The sequence below is a fragment of the Myotis lucifugus genome, unplaced genomic scaffold (genome assembly GCF_000147115.1).
Source record: "Myotis lucifugus unplaced genomic scaffold, Myoluc2.0 scaffold_5, whole genome shotgun sequence".
In the NCBI taxonomy this organism is placed as follows: Eukaryota; Metazoa; Chordata; class Mammalia; order Chiroptera; family Vespertilionidae; genus Myotis; species Myotis lucifugus.
In genome coordinates this window covers 5,037,724-5,055,187 of record NW_005871053.1, presented here as the reverse complement: position 1 = coordinate 5,055,187, position 17,464 = coordinate 5,037,724, and the positions used below count along the sequence as shown (strand labels likewise).

The 17,464-nt window shown below is 37.0% G+C and overlaps 1 protein-coding gene across 1 annotated transcript in view; it reads right to left on the bottom strand.

The window, feature by feature from the left end:
- TTN (titin) overlaps window positions 1-17,464 on the bottom strand; it is a 278,603-nt gene that overhangs the window by 85,026 nt on the left and 176,113 nt on the right. Inside the window, 30 exon segments of the mRNA XM_023743428.1 lie at window positions 265-543; window positions 642-947; window positions 1,032-1,228; window positions 1,331-1,436; window positions 1,530-1,829; window positions 2,020-2,319; window positions 2,413-2,528; window positions 2,993-3,179; window positions 3,291-3,587; window positions 3,692-3,979; window positions 4,087-4,208; window positions 4,677-4,854; window positions 5,010-5,157; window positions 5,843-5,994; window positions 6,095-6,379; window positions 6,485-6,599; window positions 6,692-6,879; window positions 7,150-7,452; window positions 7,548-7,850; window positions 7,944-8,213; window positions 9,236-9,502; window positions 9,608-9,732; window positions 9,869-10,277; window positions 10,362-10,640; window positions 10,727-10,993; window positions 11,096-11,362; window positions 11,456-11,624; window positions 12,316-12,413; window positions 14,100-14,366; window positions 14,889-15,012. Coding sequence (XP_023599196.1) covers window positions 265-543; window positions 642-947; window positions 1,032-1,228; window positions 1,331-1,436; window positions 1,530-1,829; window positions 2,020-2,319; window positions 2,413-2,528; window positions 2,993-3,179; window positions 3,291-3,587; window positions 3,692-3,979; window positions 4,087-4,208; window positions 4,677-4,854; window positions 5,010-5,157; window positions 5,843-5,994; window positions 6,095-6,379; window positions 6,485-6,599; window positions 6,692-6,879; window positions 7,150-7,452; window positions 7,548-7,850; window positions 7,944-8,213; window positions 9,236-9,502; window positions 9,608-9,732; window positions 9,869-10,277; window positions 10,362-10,640; window positions 10,727-10,993; window positions 11,096-11,362; window positions 11,456-11,624; window positions 12,316-12,413; window positions 14,100-14,366; window positions 14,889-15,012 — 6,712 coding nt within the window.

Below are 17,464 nucleotides of genomic sequence, written 5' to 3'. Positions count from 1 at the left end.
TTGGTTATTTTAACATTCTTTGGGTATTCTATATCTTTTACTTAAATTAGTACTTCACATGCAGAAGTAATTTAGTCTAATCAGAGTTTAACTACCTGTTTTGTCTCTTTACAATTGTTTTGCTTCTCATATTGGAAGAAACAATCTGAAAGGACATTTAGCTTACAAATGGCCAATTCATGAAGAAATTTATACTAACATGACAAACTTAACTATTTTCCCAACACATGAGGAATGACTGGTGTTTTATCGAAGAATGCTTACCTATGACTTTGACATTGATTGAGGCAGTTGCCGAGCCAAGCTTATTTTCCAGTGTAATCGTGTAAACTCCTGCATCTGCATGGACACTCTTGGGAACTTCAAGGTTTGCTGAGAAGTGATCGCTCTTCATTGTCAGTCTATCACTTGCTTTAACTTCTTTGCCATCTTTATGCCAACTAACGGTTGGAACTGGGACAGCTCTGAAGGGAACAGGAATGCTTAACTTTTCACCCTCAATAACAACAATGTCATGAGTCTCCAGATCAATTGTTGGCTGGCCTGTAAGATATAAACCAAAAGAGGATAAAAGAGTATGTCAAAATGCAATGCATGAGTAAAGCCTGTTTTATTAATTATGAAAGGAACTGTGTTCTTACAGTCTGGGTCTTTGGCAACCACATTTTCGGAGAGTTCAGATGGTTCACTGACACCAACAGCATTGACAGCTCTCACTCTCAGCACGTACTCCTTATCAGGAACAATACCTTCTTCAACCTTGAATTTTAAGTCTTTTATGGGGCGGGAATTAACCCGCATCCATTTCTCAGTGCCTACTGGACACATTTCAACATGGTATCCTATAATAGGACTTCCACCATTTTTCTCTGGAGGCTTCCAAGCAATGTCAATGTGTTTTCTTCCAGCATCAGTTACATGCAGGTCAAGGGGAGGTGAAGGAGGACCTGAAAAAAAGAGTGAACCATTCATATCCACAATCTCATCATTAAGCTCCAGACAATATTCTTTGTATAGTCAGTACTACTTACTTCTTGGATCTTCAATTGACAGAATTTCTGTGGGTTCACTTGGGTGACCAACTCCAGCTTCATTTTCTGCCCGAACCTGAAACTGGACTTCTGTGCCTTCAATGACATCAGTTACTCTGAAATTACAGTCTGGTCCTGCAGTCCTTCCAGCTTTTACCCAACGGGTACCTAACTTTTCTTTCTTCTCAATGATGTATCTACCAAAATAACAAAGCATTTCGTTAGCATCAATAGAAAAAAAAAGTTAAGAATTTTTAGCCATTTGTAAATTATTCTTTATGCATTAATTACAATTCTACCTCTGTATTGGTCTTCCACCATCATTTTTAGGTGGTTCCCACTTCAGGTCGACATGTCGTTTTGTCACATCCACAACTGTGAGAGCATAGGGTGGTCCAGGGGTGGCTGAAAACAAAATAGTCAATGGTTAGAAAAACCAGAGGGAACAGTGATAAACCACAACAAATGGTGTCATAGAGATTAAGTTAAAGAGCATACTGAAGGTGTCTTTGGCCAGGACAGAGTCCTCAATTTCACAATAGTCACTTTGTCCGATGGCATTTTCTGCAGCAACTCGGAACACATATAAAGCGCCCTCTGTCAGTGGGGTTACTGTGCACTTGGTGTCCTTGACAGTGGTGTCTACTGTTTGCCAGCCTTTTCGTCTCACGTCTCTCTTTTCCACAATGTAGTTGGTGATGGGGGATCCTCCATCTTTCTCAGGGACTGTCCATTTCAGGTCTGCTGTATTTTTGGTGATATTAATAACTTCAAGCCAGCGAGGTGGTGATGGAGGATCTGAAGAAGAATAAAAGAAAAACAAGTATACTTTTTTATTGTCCAATAATCAGTTTTCACTAAATTATCTAGGAAGTTGTATGGCAAGGATGAAATAATCTAGTAATGAGTTTTTCATATTTTCTCATATTGTAGTTCTGAGATATACTTTAGGAGAATTCATATGCCCTAAACATCAAGAATGACTTACATAGCTTCTCCCGACAAAGCACAGGGTCGCTGGGTTCACTGGGTTCACTTTCCCCGGCCTTGTTCACAGCTCTAACTCGGAATGAGTATTCCTGCCCTTCCATGAGCCCTGGGAGCAAATGCTGAGTGGTGGGGACTCCTTCAGCCACTCGGACCCAGTCATCCGTTCCAGTCTTCAGCATTTCAATGACATAAGACTCAATCTTTGCCCCTCCATCGTGTTCTGGTTTTGTCCAACTCAATACCAATGATGTTTTGCCTACATCTTTCACGGTTGGTTTTCCAGGGGGCCATGGAGGATCTGCAAGCCAATGAAAGGAAATCAACATTTAGATTTGTCAAAAAGGAGATAGTATAAGCTTCAAAAGAATCACATAAAATATGTAAATAGTACCTATGGGATCCTTTATTAAGATTGGTTCAGTTGATCTACTTGGTTTTCCAGGCCCAGCAAGATTTTCAGCCAGCACACGGAATCTGTATTTTTTCTTATTGGTGAGACCTTTCACTCTGGATTTGGAACAAAATGCCAGTTGAATACCATGATAAGAAGCAGAAACCTCTGTTTATTTTACATAGAAGAGGCTAATTTGTTTAAATTGTGAAAAACTGATTTGGAAATTTAACTGAAAGCACTCCAATATAAATTTAAAATTGCTTTTTAACTATCACACACTTTAGATTTGGCTAAATTTACCAACCTAATTATAATACTATAACAATGATCATTATCATAATATCCTGGAAGACCAAACACTTTGAAACTTCCAGAAAGTTAATATTTTTTAGTAACTTAACTGTGTCCTTGGTTGGAACTCATATCAATTTTCAAATTATGTGCTAATAAAAATATAAGTAAAAATAATTTAAAAAATTATAGTAATATATAATCAGGTATAATCAAAAGGAATAAAGAATAAACATTTGTATGCACTATAATAGTTTTAACATCTTGATAGAGATTGTGGGCATACCTGTATGTTGTGTCCTTTATTGGCATCTTATTGCATTTAACCCATTTATCGGTATCAGGATCTAATCTTTCAACCCAGTACCCAGTGATTGGGCTGCCACCATCATCATCTGGCTCACACCATGTGAGAGTCACTGCATCTTTAGTGATATCAGAAGGTTCCAGGCGAGTTGGAGGTCCAGGTGGATCTATAGACAAGATAATGATATGTGTTATATGTCCTATATATAAATATAACACCTAAGTCCAAGTTTGACACAAGCATCCTTTTTCTCCCCGCAACTGATTGAGAAACTTACCAAACTGAAATTTGGCTGTTATAGGAGCGGCCTGAACTGGCTCGCCAACACCGTACATGTTTTCTGCAGCAACTCTGAAGAGGTATTCTTTATTGGGTGTTAATTTGGTTGCCTTGAAATTCGTATCCTTGACAGTTGATGAGAGCTTGTGCCACATATCACTGTCTGTTGCTTTTCTCTCCACAACATAGTTTGTGACTTTAGATCCACCATCATCTCGTGGGGGGTTCCACGTTAGAAGACATGACTCGTTGGTCACTTCTGTGATGTCAAAAGCAGCTGGTGGTCCGGGTTTATCTATGGATGACATTACACATGCAGAAAAAAATCATTTAAAATGTTTTCTTTGAAAAGGTAGCTGCTATGAGTTTGCCTATTTTTAAAACAAGAGCCTCCCTTACCTAGGACGTTCACTTCTACCACAGCGGTGGCCCGACCACAGGCGTTCACAGCCTCAATGATGTATGTGCCAGTATCACTTCTCTTACTATCGACGATGGTCACTGTGGATTTGTTAGGAACATTTTCAATGGTGATTCTATTGTCCTGCTTCAGAAGCTTATCAGCCTTCGTCCAAGTGATTTTAGGTTCAGGTTTCCCGGTTACAGTGGCAGGAAGTTCAATCTTAGTTCCTGCTTTCACAGTTAGACCGGCAAGGAGCTTCACGTCAAGGAAAATTTCTGGAGCCTCTGAATTGGAAAGAGATTATTTACAATGTTAACAAGTTCAAGCAGAAGTAAAGTCAGATAAAACAAACAAACAAACAAACAAACAAACAAACAACAAAAATAAATACCCTGAGTGTCCACAGCCTGGATTTCATCTGTGGGTTTGCTTGGTTTGCTAGCCCCTAGCCTGTTCAAGGCCTTCACGCGGTAGGAGTACCATTGGCCTTCTTCAAGACCTGTTACTTGCATTCTGTCAGAAAGCAAAATAGGTTATTTTACTATAATGCATACAATCTGTTCCACCGGGTAGTATTCATAATATTTCCAAAATTCATATCCCCCAAACAATAGTATTCTTTAAATCAATTCTGGGTTGCTTCAATATTGTAACTAATGAAAAACTTGAGTAGGGGATTAGTTCAACAGCAGCACCTTTTAACATTAGACAGGCACAACAGGGGAATCCTCAACGAAAAGTACCTAACATTTAGATTTTTTCCAAAAGAAAGCTCATTTTAGTAACAGTAAACATTTACTCTTGTGCCAAGATTGTTTTAACCATGACCAGGGATACAAATAGAAGCTGTTTTGAATGCTGAGGGTTATTCATTTCATAGTAGGGAAAAACTGTTTCCTAGTTCGTACACACTAAGAAGGTGGCAAGTTGTTGACTTTTTCTAGCAGCTTAGTTATTAGAAATATGATTTTAAAAACATACTTTGTTTCTGCAACTGGCTCTCCACAGGCGACCCATCGATCAGAACCACGTGGACATTTTTCAACTAAATATCCTTTGATACGTGAACCACCATCATATTTAGGTGGATCCCATGTTAGGAAGATGCTCTTGGCTGTTCGATCTCTCCATTTAACGTTCTCTGGTGGATCAGGTACCGCTGTAAGATTTTAAAGAGAGAGTCAGTCTTATATAGGCCATCTATGAAATCTTCATATTGTCACCCTATGTATTTTCCTCATAATTTCAACTCCAGGTCTAAAGCAAACACAGGTAACAAGAGGCTAGGTGAGAAATCATTAAGGAAGTACTCACTTGCAGGAGCTGACATATTTACAGGTTCATCAACATATGCAGGTTCTCCAGGGCCACACTTGTTCCGAGCACAGACTTTAAATAAATATTCTTTTCCTTGAACAAGATCAGGAACTGTGAATTCTAAGTCAGTCACAAAGTCCATAACCTGGGACAGATAAATACAGTTAATTAGTTGTTTCCCAAAACCCTTTGCCCAAGTCAGAAGATTGTTTTTACCATGAGCAGGGATACAAATGGAAGTTGTTTTGAATGCTCAGGGTTATTCATTTCATTTTAGGGAAAAACTGTAAAGTAATATATAAAATATTTGACCCTTAATATAAGGTGAATCTGTTTCATGGTTCATATACACTAAGAAGGTGGCAAATAAGGTGTTGACTTTTTCTATCAGCTTAGTTATTAGAAATATGATTTTAAATCAAGATAAAAATACTAATGAGTATAAACTGAGGGGAAAAAATGGACACATTACACCAACTAAGGTAATCTGGTGGAATGAGAAGAAGTATGACCACCAGAAAGAATTAAATACTTAATGTCCTTAGAATGGCTTATTGTTTAATAGAGGCATATTGGTTACTAATCAGGTACCTAGTAAGTGGTTATGTTTTTGTTGTTGCTGTTGCTTTTATAAAACAAACCTAGTTGAAAATTTGGTAAGGTTCACAAAATAAGGCAATTATATCAAATCTTGGTTGAGCTACCTCAGAAAGCATTAGCATTAATGCATTTAAAAAAGCATTACAGCAAGGTAAAAGTAAAAACATATAAACTTTTCATGGCATCCCAGAATTGTGATATTTCCCTACTCTCCCTACAAAAAAACTCACTTTAGTCCATGTTTTCCGGCTGACTTCTCGCTTTTCAACAAGATAGCCAGTTAATGGACTTCCTCCATCATCATCTGGTGGCTCCCAAGTCAAATGTACTGAGTCCTTGGTTATGTCACCAAATTTCAGTTCTTTGGGTGCACTTGGGCGAGCTGAATAAACACAGTCAGAAGTCAATATCATTAATAGCTTGAACCAAGATTTATGAATACTGTCAAATCACTTTAGATAACAAAAGGTTAAGTAACTTACCAATTACATTGACATCAATTTCCCCAGAAATTGCCTTCACAGGATTTTCCAGTTTCAGTGTATAAATTCCCTTGTCTGGACGTTCACTTGGAGAAATGACAAGTTCAGCATAGGCAGATAAGGTTTTCATTTTCACACGATCCCCTTCTTCTAATACTTGATCTCCTAGAGACCAGGTTGCAGTTGGCCTTGGATAGCCTGTACTTGGAACCAGGATCTTGATAGGATTTGGGACAATAATTTCCAGACCATCTTTAAACGCACTTAAGTCCATTGTTGGTTCAACTACCAAAAAGAAAAATGAATGAGTTTCCAGTATTATACTTAAGTCCCTGTACCCTGAGGTAGCTATGTGCTGTTCCCAAATCTAAAAACAAAATATACACTTACCAAAAGCATCATCAGCAGTTAGAGGACCAAGAATTTCAGATGGATCTGAAACACCAGCTTCATTTTCTGCAGATACTCTATATAAATATTTATTTCCTTTTTGTAATCCAGTAACCTAAAATTATGAATCAAATATTTGTAAAAAAACATATACATTTAAATGCATGATCATACACTGAATATGGTTTTTAGATACAAATGCCCTACCTTGTAGGTCAGTTCAGGGACCAGTTTCATATTGCAACGGATCCATTTATCTTTCCCTTCTTCACATCGTTCTATTATGTAGCCCAGGATTGGGCTTCCTCCATCTTTCAGAGGAGGTTCCCATGTGAGCTGAACTGATGACTGAGTCTGATCTGAGGAATTTAGGTTCACAGGAGGACTTGGTCTCTCTGGAGTGAAAGAGTTGGAGCATACCATTTAAATCAGTGACAATGTATTAAGACAGTGCTGGAACCATTTCTATCATCCCCATTAAAATATCAGGTTTACCGAGTTCATTAAATAGAAGCAGAAGTCTACATTTTTTATGATTTTCAAATTTTCCTGATGTTCTACCTTTTCATTAACTTTAATTTGATTTATTTTAATTGATAGGCTTAATTTCTGGATTTCATGAAGGTGTTACTCTCCGCCCCCCCCCCTTTTTTTGATGGGCTTACCAATTGGATCAGCAACTTTGACGAAGGGTGTGGCTGCACTTGGTTTCCCAACTCCAATTCGGTTTTGGGCTCTGACCCGGAAACTATACTCCTGTCCTTCTACCACATCAGTGACTGTTGCCGATAGGTCTTCAGCTCTTACTGTCATGGCAGTGTCCCACCTGATAGAAGTCTTGTCCCTTAGTTCAATGACATAGTTTGTGATCTCAGCACCTCCATCATACTCCGGTGGTTCCCATGTCAATGAGACACCAAATCTATTCACATCAGTGATGGTTACATTCAGAGGAGGGCCTGGAACATCTGGATTTCATCACAGAAAAAAAATATAGCCTTTGGTTATTTCAGGGATAAAAGCAAAGATAAGCTACTCTGCAATTTATTTTAAAAATTCTTACCATATTTGCTCCTTGCTTCTACCGGATTGTCAGTCTCTACTGGCTCACCAGTGCCAACTCTGTTTCTTGCACTCACACGGAATAGATACTCGACTCCTCCTTTTTGTAGTCCAGTGACAGTAAACTCACAACTGTCTGCCCGGTCAGTGGCCAGAACCCAGGTCTTTCTCTTGATGTCACGTCTTTCAACAACATAACCTATGATTTTGCTTCCACCATCAGTTAATGGTTCTTCCCAAGCGAGGCCCACTTCACCATCAAATGTTTCTGTCACTTCTAAGTTACGCACTGGTCCAGGAACATCTGAAATGCACATGTAATTTTTTTTTTTTTTTAGTGTGTTTCCATGCTTTTAGTTGTGCTTTGCCAATTAAGTCCAATTGACTCAGGGCTTACCAATAACTTGTAAATTGATGAATGCTTCTGCTTTTCCATGTTTGTTCTGAAGCACAATTTTATATCTCCCTTTGTCTCCTTTCTTGGCTTCTAAAATTCTGAAGGAAGTTTGTTCAGCTGTAGTATCTACCGTTTTTGATGACAGAGCTTCATTTTCTTTAAACCACTCAGCTTCTGCTTTGGGGTAGGCATCATAGGGCACCACCATTGTCAGAGGCTGGCCGACATCAACCACAAGGTCTTGATCAGCTGTCTTGATTTTAGGTGCCGCTAGTGAGAAAAGTAACATGTCAATGCCTTTGAGTTATGCCTTTGTAGTGCAGCTACACCACAGCTTCTTTACTATGCATTTGTTAGCAAATATTGGCTACATAACCTTAGATGTATATCACAGTAACTTTTCAGCAGAGCACACTAACTGAGTTTAGAGTTCTCATATTGCAAATTATCAGACTGGAGAATAGAGAATTAAGGATGATATAAAGCCATCAAAGCTCTATTCTTTGCCAAAAGTAATAACAGAGGACTAAATATAGTGCAAAACAAGTTTTCCATTAAAAATAAATAAATTAGGCACCTCACACTTAGTTCAAAATAAACCAGACACCATTTTTCTTATGTATAAGATAGACACTAGCCAGAACCGGTTTGGCTCAGTGGATAGAGTGTCGGCCTGCGGACTGAAGGGTCCCAGGTTCGATTCCGGTCAAGGGCATGTACCTGGGTTGCGGGCACATCCCCAGTAGGAGATGTGCAGGAGGCAGCTGATCGATGTTTCTCTCTCATCGATGTTTCTAACTCTCTATCTCTTTCCCTTCCTCTCTGTAAAAAATCAATAAAATATATTTAAAAAAAAATTAAAAAAAAGATAGACACTAATGGCTTTTTCATAATAACAACCTATAAGGATGTCTTAGAAGCTTAAGTCAAGATGAGAACAGGCCTAAGAGGCCCGACAGGGGTTTGGAAAACAGAAGAGAATTGGGTCATTGCAAGGTCTGGGTTTGCTGGGAAGACTCTCAAGGTGCCAGGTTAATCCTAGAAGGTAGTGAACAGCTGCCATGTGACAAAGATTGTTCAAGATTCTGGCGTGCGGAGAGGAATGCTATCCGTTTCCCTTTACTCAGGACACTTTGTTGTAAGAGAAATTAGCATAGTTAACATGAGCATAAGGCTTAACAGGAATAAAGGGCGTTCACAAGCATTATCTCACTAATGAACCGTGAAACCTGAAACTTACACAGTATCTATGACATTGTGGGGATGCTTGAAAATAAAAGAAAGGGACTTACCTGCCAGTTCAAGCTTAGCTCTGGCTTCTTTGTCTTTGGCAATAAATCTGTATTCACCCTGGTCACGGGGCTTAATATCACAAATCTGTAGCCTGTGTATCTTTCCTTCACTCATCATCTGGTGCTTGTCACCCTGGACAATGATCATGTTATTTCTTAGCCACTGAACTTCCACTTTATCTTTGTTGAGCTCAGCCAAAAAGATAACATCAGCCCCGGGGGCTTCGAGAATATCTTGGGGAGGCCTGATGATCTCAACAGGGATTTCTGAAAAGAAAATGTGAGATCATAATCCAAATATGTTTGCATTTGGAGTAACAACTTTCATAAACTGATACTAATACTAAAATTGTCCTTTCACTTAATACGTACCTTCCACAAAGAGCCTAGCTCGTGACTTCCTGTCTTCTACTCCACAAGCATATTCACATTCATCATCCAGCCTGCAATCTTTGATAATGAGTCTATGTATACTTCCATCTTTTTCAAATTTGTATCTAAAAGGAGAGGGTGACTTACTGGTTAGCTTGCACAATGACCACTAAATTGCCAAAAGTGTGTGTGAGTGTGTGTGTGTGTGTGTGTGTGTGCATATATATCAACAGAAATAGAGATTAAGAAGCTTTTGCTTACTTTTTGCCTTCTTTGATTTCTCTCCCATTTCTGTACCATTTTACATTTGCTTTCTCTCTGGACAGCTGGCAGGAGAAGACAGCATCATCAAACTCAGTGACTGTCTGGTCTTCCAAGTTTTCCACAAATTCTGTAGGAGCTTCTATGATGAGAAGCTCAGCGACAGATTTATCTTGTCCAGCAGTGACAATGTATTCACCCTCATCTGGGAAGCCACAGTCTTTAATAATGAGAGAGTGCTTATATTTATCAACTCTGTATAAAATGCGGTTGTCAAAAGCCACTTCTTCTCCGTTTTTGGTCCATTTCAGTGTTACATTGAGACGATTCACCTTGCACCAGAATGTGACAGATTTCTTTTCCATTGTTTCAATATCTCTAAGAGGCTCAACAATCCTAAGGTCTTCCTCTGTTGTAAAGAAGAATAATGTTGATTTTGTTTGCATAATAGAAATTGATTTTAAAAATCACTCATGCCATAGAAGTGACTTACCTTCCACTATCAGATTGGCTGCACTCTTAACATTTTCACCTCTATGATTGGTCAGAGACACATTGTAGTTGGCTTGATCATCTAATCGCGCATCTCTAATTCTGAGGGTGTAGACCAGGTCTTTTTGGAGAATGATGTATTTTGAACTATCAAATATGGCTTCCTCATTTCTGAACCATTTAGCTTTCGCACCTTCAGTATTGACTTCGCAGTTGAAGACGACTTCTTGTTGTTCTTTCACACGGGTGTCCTTAAGAGGAACTATGATCTTGAGTTTTTCTGAAAGCAACCAACAAGACTTTATAGTATGAAGAAAGCCCAAAGATACAAATATGAGTAAACTGTAGAAGCAAAAACAAATTTACCAATTACTGTCAAGTGAGCTGCTGCTCTGGCAGCCCCAACCATGACGACATAAGTGCCCATATCTTGTAATGTGGCATCTTTCACCACTAGGACCCTCTTCTTGCCATCAGCAATAATGTCATATTTATCTCCAGATTCAAGTGTATTATCATCCCTCTTCCACTGGACTTCAAAGCTTTCCTTTGATATAGTACAGACAAATTCAGCCTTTTCTCCTTCAAGTATTTCAAGGTTTTGAGGCTTTGAGATAAATTCAGCAGCAAGTTCTGGGAAGAAAAGAGTTGCAAGATATTGAAAACTTAAGCATTTGCACCTTGAATACAACAAATACAAATTTCTTAAAATATTATTCACAGTAATTGTCATACCATGTACTTTGACTTTGCCATCAGTTCGAGAACTTGGGAGTCGGCAGTTATAGCTGCCTGTATCCTCAAGTTGGGCATTCTGAATGACCAGAATTCTCTTTCGTCCATCAGTGAGTATTTCATATCTTCCTGTTTCAATGATCTCTTCATCCCCTTTGTACCAAATCACTTCCGCTCCAGGCTTGGAGACTTCACAGACCAGTTTTATAGTGTCTGTTTCACTAACTTCAATATTGGCAAGATTTTTTGTAAAGACAGCTTCTTCTTCTGCAAGATTAATTTTTTAAAAATTGAGTTACAATGGAAATTATTATTTTTCTTCAACACATAAACTTCTGCAAAGAAAGACTTTACTCTTACCCAGTACTGTCAGCATGCCAGAAGTTCGTGCTGTCCTTACTTCACAGGAATATTCTGCTTCATCATCCAGCAGACATTTGTTGATGACAAGGATACGCACTGCTCCCTTAGATATGATGTCATATTTTTTGCCCTTCTTAATTTCAGCACCATCTTTAAACCACTGGACCTATATTTAAGATAAATAAATACCTTTATCCGTTTTCTTGTTGTTCCTTCAGATAAGTATCAAGAGAAATATGATCCTTAGTTTTTTTTTAAAAGCAACCAATAGGCTTTATAGTATGAAGAACCAAAGTGGTAAATACAACTCAGCCCCCCAAAATACGTCAACTGCAATTGTAAAATAAATTTTGATAAAATCAAGAACAAACTTCTTCAATTATTACTAAGTGAGCTGCTGTGATACTATTATCATTTATTAAACCTGATGGATTTGTGTAAGTTGAGAGCCATAGAGGGCTTCAGGCAACATGTAGACCAATTTGTTTTCTGGATGTGTAAACTGAGATTCAAATGGTGATTAATGGTAAGCAAACAGGAGTACTTAGTTGAGACATATGAAGCTGCTGATATGTGATTATTTTTAACCTAAGAAAACAGCAATTTCATATGGTTCAGACTGATAATGTCTAAATCTCCTGATTGTGAGTCCAGTATTTTTCAAGCAATAGTAAATAAATAATACTAAATAGAGAACAATTAAATCAAGTATGTATTTCATACTAAAGTAATAATCTTTAAGCTAAAAGTAGAATGATTATCAGAGATAGGTGCGATTAATTTTTTTATTCTGTTTGGCTAAACCAAAATTAAACATAAAGTTGACAATACAAGATAGTAACTATATAATCACAAACCTTTTCATTTTCTCGGGAAATTTCACACTCAAACCGAGCCATTTCTTTTTCTTTAACTTGAAGGTCAGTAAGTGGTCTTAAGAATTCCACATGAGGAGCTGTAAGAGAAAGTCATCAGATTTCAAAATGTTTTCTAGAAATTACTGACATACTGTGGTACATATTAAGAAATTGTGAGTATTTTGCAGGTCCTATTCATCTTAATAAGCTATATTGATTTTGAAATCACTTGGAGCTGCCCTTTAGGTATGATATTTTGCTTTTTATATATCTGTAATTTTCATAAAATAATGTGGCATATTATAGGTCCAACTAATTATATCTATCTATCTATCTATCTATCTATCTACCATCTCTCTATCACCAGCTCAGTTCTCTTGAATAATAGCTGGAAGAAAAATTCCCACTGATACTTTCTGGAGTTGAAAGTTGATATTGTCAAAGGAAACACCAGTAGCAAAGAAACAGCATCTTGTTTAGTGCAACAAGCATAATCTTTGAGAAGTTAGCAGAATTCACAATAATGCAGCTTAAAGCACTATGACCAGTCTTGTCTATGGCAGAAAGGCATGAATCTGCAATTGAAATCACATATATTCAGCTTTAAAAAAAATAAGCTTCAAAGATGTCACATATATGTCATCCATAAAATCTATTAGTGTGACAAAGCAGTGTGTTTATTGGAAGGTGATGTTTTTGTATATCTCTTGTGTCATTTATCTCCAGAATTAAGTCAGCAGAAGTACAGGACTGGAGAGCTAACCCCTTGCCCTTCCTTCTTTCAGGGCTCCTTGTGAGTGCCTCCCAAGATAGCTTTCTTTGATCAATGAGACTCTGGGACATAAATACTAATAGGCTTAAAGATATTGTAGGCTCATTGTAACTGAGCCTTCGTGGAGTGGAGACAAAAATAGATGACAAAAAGAAGAAGGAGACGCAAGAAGCTACTCTGTCATGGGCTAGAGCAGAGCAACCACAAAGTAGAAAGAATACACCCGTACACGACGCATGGAAGGAAGCACATTCACAGCCACTATTTTGTAGCTGTTGACAGAAGAGAAGCAACTAAATCAAATAGCAAGTACAGCACAAAATACACACAGAAAAATGTTATCACTGGACCAAAGGATGAATGAAAAAAATGGGCTAGCTTGTGGCATTTTGTAACAGGACATTATATTTTTCACCAGAGGAAGAAGTAATGCTAAAAACACTGGAGCTCTCTTCATTCACAGCACTCAAAGAATCCAGGCTTCTTTTTATCTTCTTATCCATTCTTATTCTCGGAGAAAGCATTATGCAAAGGGGCTTTATCATATTACAGCAGGCCTCTAGCATGCGCCTATTCAAACGGAAACTTCATGCTCATTTTCTAGTTGTTCCCCACACCCGAGGATTCATTTCCTCCCAAGTGGAAATTGCTTTCCTTTTCTTTTTCTTTTTTAAAAAAATCATAGCTCCCCCTTCTTGTCTTTTGCATTCAGTTTGTTCTCATCTGTATGAGGACATTTCTACAGTAGGCTTACCCCATGTTGACAAAGAGCACATCTGCTGACTACTATGAGAAGCGTAGTGAAAAGTGAGCAATCTGTCCGTTATCACACCAGATGTATCAGAAGGATTTTGTTTTTTTAGAGGACCAGGTTATGTCAGTATCAATATTATAAGTTGCCAAGAAATGCAGTTAGGCCAAGAAGGGCATGCAAAAAGTTGTGTGGGTTTTTTTGTTTGTTTTGTTATCAAAGAGTTGCAAATGAAAAGACCTGTGTAAGAAGAATACTTACGCACGACATTCAGGTTACAGGAAGTCTTAAAATCCTTAGCATCACAAGTGTATGTTTTAATATCCTCAGGGGTACAGCCATGTATAATAAGTTTTCTGACCCTGCCATCAGCAACAATTTCATACTTCTTGCTTTTGAGAATTTCTGTGCCATTTTTGAACCATTTCACTTTAGCATTCTCTCTGGATACTTCACACTCCAATACTGCAGTGGCTTCCTCTTCGACCGTCTGGTCCTCAAGAGGCTTAGTGAATTCAACTGGGGGTTCTGAAAGAATCATACTAATTAGCCAAGGCATTTCTCCTTTCTTCTGGAAGAGTTGCAGGACCTCCTCAACTTTCCTCTTGTATCTCCCGGGCTTTTTCTATTTTTATGTTTCATTTGTAAGATTTAATTACACACAAATGCTTTTCTCTAATAATGATGTTTCATCATTATTTGCACATACAGAGGAAGAGCATTTCTAAAAAATGTGAAACATCAAGGAAATAATAGCCAACTCTTGGTGAATAAAGTGATAGATACCTAGTTTGATAATAATTCTTCCTCCAGCTGTTTATTGAATGCAATAAAAACAGTGGGGACCAGAAGAGGAAGGAAACCTTATGCTAGTCAATTTTGACTTAAAAAAATAGTCTGTGTTAGGCCAAAAAGTAAAAATAGACCTTTGAATATTTGGTGAATTATAATGATCTATGTTACTCAACATATAAAGATTAAAGATAATTGAGAGTTGGCATTTATGAAGCTTTGTATTATACATGTTTAAGAAAATAAGCCTGTAATTACCTTTCACGAAGAGATTGGCTTGAGTTTTGAAATCTTTTGCTGTTAGTTGGACTTCTCCAGCATCTTCTAACTTTACATCCCTCAGAGTTAGTGTATGAACTCTTCCTTCTGAACGTGTGACCACCTAGTTTTTTGAGAAAAAAAGTGCAGTTTAAGACTATTCGAAACAGCAATCCAATATATATAGGTGCATTTAATTCATTTAGATAAAGTTTGAAATAGTGCTTTCCAAATCCTTCTATAATCATAACTATAACACATGTGTATTTGAAAATGATTTTAATCAATAGCTTAGAATCCTTAAGGAAATTTTAGGTTTTTATAAGTACCCTTAATTATTACTAAGTGGCTTTTTATCTTGAAATACTGGGCAAATTTTTGTTTATACTCTGGTGTGTGTGTGTATTACATTTGCCTTCATTCTGTCACTGGGCTTATATATAAAGAAAGAACATAGAAATCATGAAAGGAAGGAAAAAGCTAATTGCATATTATAAGTGGAAAGTAAACCTTATAGTCTAAATGCAAGGTGTTTGCCATGCAACAAGCTAGAACTCTTCTTCCCATTCATTTTAGCAATTGAAATTATTTTGCAAACCAAGTAAAACTGTGATTAAAATAATTTGTACAATTTTTTAATTTTGTTCAAAATTACACATGAAGATGTTGACTCTTGTGCACCTCAGGATTGGGAGAATCCAGTATCAGACAGGGCTATAATTGTTCACATAACAGTGAACAATGGATAAAATAACTTTAGAAATAGTTAAATCAGGAGACCACTGTGATAGTAGAATATCAAGACAAATGCTGCCATTAATGTTATTATTTGAATAATAAATTCTTGTTGTAAATGCAACTTTGGGCAATTTGAAGGGGTAGTCTGTAGGACAATGAATGGTCAAAAAGAATACCCCACCTTTTTATGGACTCTCACTAGGTCCCCTAATTGTAGTTTGCACAATTGAACATAAGGCTACCAGACAGGGTCATCCTGATAGGAAGGATACGACAGTTAGAGGTTCTTCTAGTCCTATCATCTAAAATTCCAGAAGATGCTCTGTCCTGTGTTTGAGATAGATTCTGCTAAGACTTCATTCAAAGTTCAGAATAACTTAAAAGTTTTTACCAATAGAACTATTTCTTATGTTGGTGTAAAGGAAAGAGTCATGAATAAAGTTTCATATAAAGGTTTTTCCTTAATAGTTGGGCATGGTTATTAATATAACTACCTTAATAATCGAGAAAGGCCAAAAATAAATAGGAGGAGGAAATTAAGATATGTCCTAGGAACACAGCTGCTTATTCAAGGGCCTGGTGCTTAAAAGGAAAAAAACGTTTTAGTAATATATTTCAATATAAGTTTTGGACTGTGATTTAGGACTATTTTAAAAAGTATCTCAGGTTTCAACCTGCCCACAGATATATCTTATTTATTAACTTGTTGTTTTATCCAAATTCCTCTGCAGCTACTCTAAAAAATTGGAACTTGGCTCAGAACACAGTGATTCTCAATTGGTCTTATGTAGCAAGCATGTCAAACTCAAAGGCTAACACGGGCCAAATAAACAAGATATGCAGCCCATGGCCCATGGGCCGCGAGTTTGACATGCTTGTTATACAGTGTACCTTGATTATGTTTTTTAAAAAGGAAAAACTAATTGGTACCTTATAAAAATAAATAAGTAAAATGAATGCTGAAGATTTGGTGGTGGATTATGAAAGGTTAATGTTAGATATTATCCTTTTGTAATGCAAGCATGTTGCTATAATACAGTAGGTACTATGACTGTGACCAAGCTATTAAAGTTTAAATATAAAATTACCTAAGGCCATTTAGGACTTAGCAGTGCTTTTGGATTGATGGCCACACACACACACACACACACACACACACACACACACACACACACAAATAACACAAGAAGACAACCCCCCCCAACCACCCCCTCCAAAGTAAAAAACCCACAACTCATTTCTAATTTTTTCTTTTGACTTTCTTATTCCAATAACTTGTTTTTGTTTGTTTAGTACAGTATTTGGAGGCTAACCATTTTGTAGAGTGCAGATGAAAGGCCTGAATTAAACTAATAGTGGCAACTTTGTTCTGAAAGACTTAATTAAAAACAAACCTGGAAAATGTAATAAAGTGACTTTATTGCTTCATAGTTTCTATTGCTTTTTAAAAAGAGACATTTAAGTAACATAAGAGCAAGTTCATAAAAGGCTGAAGTATTTTGGGTGACTAAGTAAGGGATTAAAATTCCTGTGCTAAAAGAGGCACAAAGAGGCCCTATAAAATTATAGTAAGATGATCCTTTCTAACCCAAGAAAGAAGTTTAGTAACAAGAATATATATATATATATATTTGTAAAAGAAATGTGAATAAAATTTTTATGACTCTACATTTTAATTAAAATAATACAATTTTACATTAAAATGAATGAAACTGATCATTTAATAGAAAGCTCTTAATTTGACCAAAAGATATTTCATAGCAAAAATTTAGTAGCAATATAATATCATTTGTCCTTAAGCAGTGTTCTTACATTAAAAAAATCACAAATTTACAAAT